Source organism: Camarhynchus parvulus, chromosome 18, assembly GCF_901933205.1.
Source record: "Camarhynchus parvulus chromosome 18, STF_HiC, whole genome shotgun sequence".
Classification (NCBI taxonomy): domain Eukaryota; kingdom Metazoa; phylum Chordata; class Aves; order Passeriformes; family Thraupidae; genus Camarhynchus; species Camarhynchus parvulus.
Genome location: NC_044588.1, coordinates 1,969,357 through 1,976,712, shown reverse-complemented (window position 1 = coordinate 1,976,712; position 7,356 = coordinate 1,969,357). Strand labels below are relative to the sequence as shown.

At 46.3% G+C, this 7,356-nt stretch overlaps 1 protein-coding gene across 1 annotated transcript; it reads right to left on the bottom strand.

Moving 5' to 3' along the window:
* Window positions 1-726: 726 nt before the first annotated feature.
* RNF135 (ring finger protein 135) lies at window positions 727-6,881 on the bottom strand. The gene is made up of 6 exons (XM_030961958.1): window positions 6,528-6,881; window positions 5,633-5,719; window positions 4,924-5,094; window positions 3,564-3,723; window positions 3,044-3,142; window positions 727-2,239 (listed from the first exon to the last, which is right to left on the bottom strand). Exons 1-6 carry the CDS (start codon window positions 6,858-6,860, stop codon window positions 1,704-1,706), a joined length of 1,386 nt encoding a protein of 461 aa, XP_030817818.1. The 5' UTR covers window positions 6,861-6,881; the 3' UTR covers window positions 727-1,703.
* Between the last annotated feature and the right edge of the window lie 475 nt (window positions 6,882-7,356).

Here is a 7,356-nt window from a genome sequence, read left to right as displayed (position 1 = left end):
AGGGACCTGCCGCGAGCGGCGGCTGCGCGGGGCGGCGGCCCCCCCTGAGGGCGCGGGCGGGAGGCGGCGGCTCCCCCGGGCCGGCCGTGACCGCAGCGAGCGCTGAGAGACAGTCCGGGGCACCCGGAGCACCCCGGGATCACAGAATAGTGAGGGTGCAAAAGACCTCCGAGATCATCCCGTCCAACCTATGGCCAACACCACCGTGTCACCCAGCCCGCGGCGCCGAGAGCCAAGCCCAGTCCTTCCCCAAACACCCCTAGGGAAGGTGACTCCAACCGGCCCAATGTTTAATCACCTACTCAGGAAATTCTTCCCAATGTTCAAATAGTGACACAGAGGGTTCCCATCTGCACTGTGTGCTGTTAGGTGGGCTGTTGCTGTGATCCAAACCACAACAAATTGCTGCCCCTGGGCACTACAGCACAACTCCTATGTGGGAAATTGGGGATGTCCAGCGCCTTCATGCTGTAGCTGTTTTTTTCCAGATAAACCAGCAAAGGACACCTCAATACTAACAAAGCAGTGGCTTTGGCTGTCCCAGGAAAGCCACCCCAGCCAGGGAGATGCTGAATGCACACCCCTGGGATCATAAAAATGTGCATTTAGGCCATCAGAGTGTTCAGTGGCAGCAGAGTAACTCTGATGGTGAGCAGCAGTTCTGTCAATTACTTTAAAAGACAAGGAGCTCCATTCCACTAAATGAAATAGTTGAATCCCATATGCTTTATTCACAATAAACTATTTATTTTGTCAATTCTGGAATGCCAAAGTCTTCCTGAAAAAGCTTTTGCTTCTTGGGAATGCTGTTTTCAGTGTGCCTGCATGAAGCAGTGGATCTCCCAAAAATCAAGTTGTCCATAGCTTTTATGGGACCTCAGCTCTGGTTCCTTCACCCCCCCAACAGGCAACTGAGAAGCTCTTTGTCTCAGGCTCGCTGGCAAGACCAGATGGGCCTTCCCATGACAGAGTCCTGCTTGCAGGTCCTTTAAAAGGGCACTAAAGTGACCACATGATTTATTAGCTGGTATAAACACACCCCAACATCTGCTTCACAAGCATGACCATGGTCATACCACCACCAGGAATGACAACCCTTTGGCCAGGGCAAGACTAAAATATGGTTCTGGGGAGATGATGTTCTTCTGGGACACCTCCCTGAAGCGTCAGGTCCTCAAATCCAAAGCCTATTTCACAGTTACTGCCTACCCTAAAGGGAAAGATTTTCATACCCAAGATCAGTAACATTCTTACCCTCTGAGCATTCCTTAATCAATCAGATCTGTCTAAAGAAAACTCACTTGACAGAAAGTAATGGCATAATCTGTTCTTCTGTATGTTTTTTTGTATCAATATAGGAAAAATGAGGTCAATGAGAAAGGCTTATCCCCAACATTAGAGCTTCCTTAGTCCATTCTTTCCTAGGAATATCCTGGGACTACTTAAAGCTGCTTGAGAAACCCACCTGACTCCTACAGGGGTGGTTACTGCCTTTGGCACAGGCTGAAATTGCTTTAATGAAGTATGGCTAGACCAGAGCACAGCGTGAAGAGAAGCAGAGCAGACAGAAGTATCAGTGGCTGATTCCCAGGAAAGCCTGGGTAGTTATGCATTCATTCCTTGGTACGCTCCTGTGCTAAACACTGAGGCTTTTATAGAAACTCTGTGGTCATTGGCAAAATTGTCCCTGTTCTCAGCAGGCTTTATCTCCTGTTTGGCTGACTTATAGTTAAAGATCCATTTCTTTCTAGGGTGTACAGCCAGAAAGCAGGGTAGAGAGGATCTGAGGTACTGATTTCAAAGGTGTGCAAAAGCATTTCTTTGTCAGAGACTGAGTAAAATGACACAGTCTTCTTCTGTAGTTCCAGGAAAACTCCAACCTTCAGTGGTTTGTCCTTGTGCAATAATGTTTCTTGATCCTTATGCCACGCTGACAGCTGTTTTTTAGGACCCAGCCATTCTACACACCAGGAATGCTCAGTTCTTCCCAATTTGTCCCTTTTACCAATCATTTCATGAGCAACTCCAACAGCCCATCCATCACTGTCCTTGGTAATTACTTCCCAGTAGTGGCACCCCGTAGAGAAGCCCTGTGAACACATGACTTGGCTGATGCAGAATCTTTTGGGTGATGGTTGATAACTGGTCAGGTGGCTGGAAACCATCACCCTCCTGTTCTGGGCTGTGAGTGCCAGGCGCTCGTGTACTCTTGTGGGGTCAAAAGTCACATCATCTGCCCCTGGAAGACAGAAAGGAAAATATTCTCACATGCAGGCAACAAGAAGGCAGGTGTATCCCCGATCCAGAAGAGAAATGAAACCCAATAATCAAGCCATAAACCTGAATCAAAGTTCAAAAATCCTCAACCAAGCACTATCAACTGTATCCTGGGCATACTGAAACATTTAACAGGCACAACTGTGTAAATATCCATTACGGACTCATATGCACTCCAGTGGAAAGGTGAAAGTACCTTCTACCCTACCAGATGGATTTTATTCCTAGCCACAATCTTTTTTTTTAAAAATTACCTTTTTGTCAGTAAAAAATGGGATGCTTACCCTCACAAAGCTTACAGTCATCTGTTCACTGGGACAAGTTCTTACACATTTTATCAGCAAAAACATTAGTTTGCTGTGTTAAGCTACAGCTGTAGTACAGTGTGTTGACTGCAAAAATGTTTCTGTCAAAATGTTGCAGAATTCAAGTAACAACTGGATTAACTACAGCTTAACAGCAAAGATCAGTGAGGTGCAGTAACTGCCCGTACACCAGCTCAGACTCCACAGGCAGCACAAGCCACCCACACAGCTTACACAAAACAGTTTTCTTATCTCTTTTTTATCCTACATCCGCAGTCAGGTACAATGTTACATTATGTGCCAGTAACTGATTCATTCAGGGCAACTCCATTGTGTTTCCACGCTTCAGTAAACAGACACATTTCCTGCTGATGTTGGCAAGGACAGTTTTCTTCTGCAAATCCAGTCTCAGGGTCACCTGCATGTATGTGGTTGAGAGTGCTGCTGGCTTGGATACTTACACTGAGAAAACTGGCTGGAAATGGTTGGTTCAGGACTTTCTGCAGACTCTGGAGGTGATGAGCTGACACTTGGCTCCTGGTCTAAGTCTGGAGGATGCACTAAATACAAAAAATAAATGAAGTGTTAAGGCATTTCTTCAAAATGTACATAGGAGGTATTTAAGCTTCTAAAGGAAAACACACCTTAAATAAACCCAGCTACTTGTTCAAGCGCAAAACTAGGAGCTGCATTTTTTGATTGCATGAATTACAAAGGATGTGTAGGCAAACATTTTAACCCAAAATTAACAAAACACTCTATGCTGGTGTGGTCAGAGGCAAACTGTAAAAGAGTGAGATGGGTAAAGCAGTTGGATCATTCTATGAAGATAAAGCAGTTTCTGTCTTAAAAAATTTTACAGTGTTCTTTAGTATTTGCTGAGTATTGTGTTTCTTGTTTTATTTGCACAAAGTAATTTTTTACTCTATTTGCTAAATCCACTGCCTTTAAGAAAAATATTTCAAAATAAGGGAAACTCACCTGGTGGGAGATGCTGAGCATAATTCTCCAAGAGTAAAATTTCCAACTTTCTCTTAAGATCTTCTACAGCACTTTTGACAACATTAAGCTTTTCATCAAGTGTAATTTTATTTATTGTCAAAGGCGAGCCTTCGTGCCTCTGCCTCTCACATAAATCTCTCTAATAATGACAAAAGGATCAGGGGAAAGATGTAAACAGCAGCAGTTACTTAATCTCGCAGATCAGATTGTAATATAAAGCCCAAGTGGAAAAAGAGCAGTGATCTCCCCAAGAATGTTATTCTTTGTATCCAAGGTTTCCTTTATAGGACTATTACCTGAGCAACCAACCCGAAATCTCATAGAAAATAGTGAAGGATATTCTTATTAAAAAATAAAAAGACTGTTTTCCCCAAGAAAACCAAGAATGCAACTAATTTTTCTTTTATACATATATATCACAACTTCCTTAAGTATTCATATGAATACACAAAGTTACTCTCTTTACTTCCTTCTTTTTCTTCTAGAACCGAAACCAAAAGTTTGAAAATGTATCAGTGTGAGGAAAGGGTAAACCTAGTTTGCCTAAATTTACAAATTGTGGAAATCTACATCTGAAGTTGCTCTGTTAGTCTGTGTGTACAGTCTGTAGGAAGAAACAGCCTTTTGGAGGCTGGATTAATCTCCTTTGCAGGAGGATATATCTCAGGTAGGCCAGATAACACTGAAAGTACCCATTTCCCTTCACTGCCTGTAATGGGACCCTGGATCAGGTGAATTCCAATGTGGGCACCTGTGCCTGGGTCCTGGAAGGCCAATTCTGTCTCATGGCACTGCCCCACCCAGAGAGCCCCACTCCAAATTCCTGCTGGCTAACTTGCATCACTTGGCACTGTTGTTTTCAACAGCAAACCCGGCTCTGCACAATCTGAAGTGCTTTAACTGCACCTTTTGAGGGCCCTTGACGTGTTTTCCACAAGAAAACTGTTACAAAATATTGAATAACTCTGTGAGTTTTTTAACTTGCGTACCTGTGTGTAAATACAAATTCTGGAAAATAAAAAGATCACAAAAGATCTTGACTTTAGATTTGACTGAGGACTGGATTTCAGCCCTGCAGCTCCCACTTCATTCCAGCTCACCAGTATCCTTGAAAAAAATCTAATTCTGAATTCCATTCCCAGCCTGTGCCTCTCTCAGTAATTTTTTTTCCTCTGAATTTCTTACTTTCCCTGCTGACAGCAATGTCCATGGATTGACTCCATTTTCTCTATGAGAATGGTGCAGTGGGGACCTCAAAGGTGCTCTGTACGTATTCAGCTATCCCAGACAGTGAGCTTGAGTTTCTACTCATATTCTGCCACTTCATTTCATCACTTACAGTTTGGCCTTTGATGTCTGTGAGCTGGTGAATAGTCTGTTCAATTTTCTGTTGAGCAGCTTTTTGCTGTTGTTCAATGAACATCAGTGTGTTTCTCTCCTGTCTTTCAACATATTCCTTCATGCAACAGAAATCTTTAATAATCTGGCTTTTGATCTGAGATGTATATTCCTGAAAGGCAGAAAATATGGAGATCATTGTGTGGTTAGGAAAGATGCATGGAATATGAGAATTACTGCCCCATCCAATGTGCTCTTTGACTGACCCCTGCAGACCAGAAAACATTATTCAAAGGAATAAAATACATTTGACACTATCCTGCATTACATGCAATGAGATTTTGGGCATGGTAAGGATCATGAATATTTCACAGCCAGTGGAGTCTGCTTGACAACTCAGAAAGTTCAGTATTTCCTCTTATGATTTGTAATTTGCATCAAAATGTACCAGAAACATTCAAGCTACTCCTGGGATAAGAAGAAAAATGCAACAATGCACAATTCCAGTGGCCTTTGTGCCAGCCAAGACACAAATTAGTGCAGCTGATGCCACATATTCATCCTCATCAGTAAAAACAGAATTGTGACAGAAAAGAAGGAAATAAAAAGGCAGATTCCAGCTCTGAGCTGGAAGGCAACCCTGCAGTCAACCACATCTCCAGCCCAGAACAGTGGAAAGTTACTGTAGGTGATGATTGTACAATGTCTACCTTTGTTTTACTGAGATCTCTCTTCAACAGGTGGATGGTCTCTGCAGTTATTTCTTGTTGCTTGGAGCTCTCCCATATCTCTTCCTCCTTTAAAGTGACACATTGGACTATTTATCTATATAAACCTCAGAGAAAGCATAACTAGGCTAAGCTGCGGGATAATAAAAATTCCCTACATGACTGATATTAGTTAAGCAATAGACTGTTTGGAGGTGCCTGAAAGACACAATTCTGAGTAGGAATAATCACAATTAAGTCAACATCAACAGTCACCAATTACTAAATATTCAACTATATAACTGTGAGCTTCGATACGGTCTAAGCTTGACTGAAAAAGATATATATGTGCTAAAATAATGAAGATCAACACGTTTTTCTCATCTCCTCCTCTGCGAGTCGTTTTAAGCAGAGACCTAGATCATGAATGTCCCATTTTGTGCCATGAAGCTGGGTGGAGCTGTAGCACTGTCTAACAATGCCATGTGTCCTTTCAGCAGCCTCCAAGGCAATGCCGATGCAATAAATAACACCCAGCACAAAGAAGTCACTTACAACTTTTGTGCATCGGCTGAATACGTACAGGTATTAGTTCTTCTAATTGAGCTATGCAGCTCTCCATGTGTCAGACACCACCACTGAGCCCCCAACACTGTGAGCCGAGCCCATGTGCTCAATGTGTTACTGTGCCGTGGGATGGAACCCGGGCTGTCCCGAGGCTGCTGTCCCAGAACGCGGCGGGCAGGACTCCCTGGGTGACGGGGGATGCCGCCGGGGGATCTCCCGAAGGAGCCGGGGGATGTCATCCCGGCACGTCCCGGGGTGTCGCGGAGGAGCCCCAGGATGTCGGGGGTGAAGCTCCCGGTGGCGGGGAGCCCCGGGCTGCCCCCGGCCGTACCTTCTCCCCACGGCCCCGCCCCGCCGAGCTCAGGCCGTTGCAGGCAGCAGCTCCATGGGCTCCCGGCTCCTCCTGTGCTTCCAGCTCTTCCTTCAGCTCCCGCGGGATGAGGCTGAGCAGCGCGGCCAGCTCGCGGTTGGGCCGCAGCTGCCGAGGCTCGAAGGCGCAGCGGCAGAGCGGGCAGAGGACGCGGGGCTGCCCCGCGCAGTGCCGCAGGATGCAGTCCCGGCAGAAGCTGTGGCCGCAGCCCGGGACCCGCACGGGCTCCGTGAAGAGCTGCAGGCAGCAGGAGCAGTGCAGCTCCAGCCCCTCCAGCTCCATGACGGCGGCCATGGCCCGGCCCGGGGCGGAGCGCAGCGGCCGCGCGGTTTCGATTCCCCCCGGCCCCTCCTCCGGGGCGAGAAGGGCCCGGGCGCGCCGGCTCTGCCCTACCCAGCTCTGCCCCGCTTTGCTTTGCTCTGTCCCGCTCTGCTCTGCCCCGCTTTGCTTTGCTCTGTTCTCCTCTGCTCTTCTCACGTGCCTTGGTCGCACGATTTGGGCTGCCGGTGGAAATGGACTGTGACGCAGAACTCTCTAGAGCCTGGCCTTCCCTTTCATTGACTGTCCAAAAAAGTCCCCGTTATCTGCACTATTTCATTTCCGCCGTGAATTTCCCGATTTTGTAATAGTGAGAGTTGCTGACATGGGCAGTCTGCTGACCCAGCCGGGAGAGCAATGGCACAGCCCAGCACAGGGCAGACCTCGTCTGACTGAAGTCCAGGCTACTGGAGGGATCAAACCCTTCGAGGTCATCCCAAGCTACTCAGGTCATCTCAAAATAACAATTAAG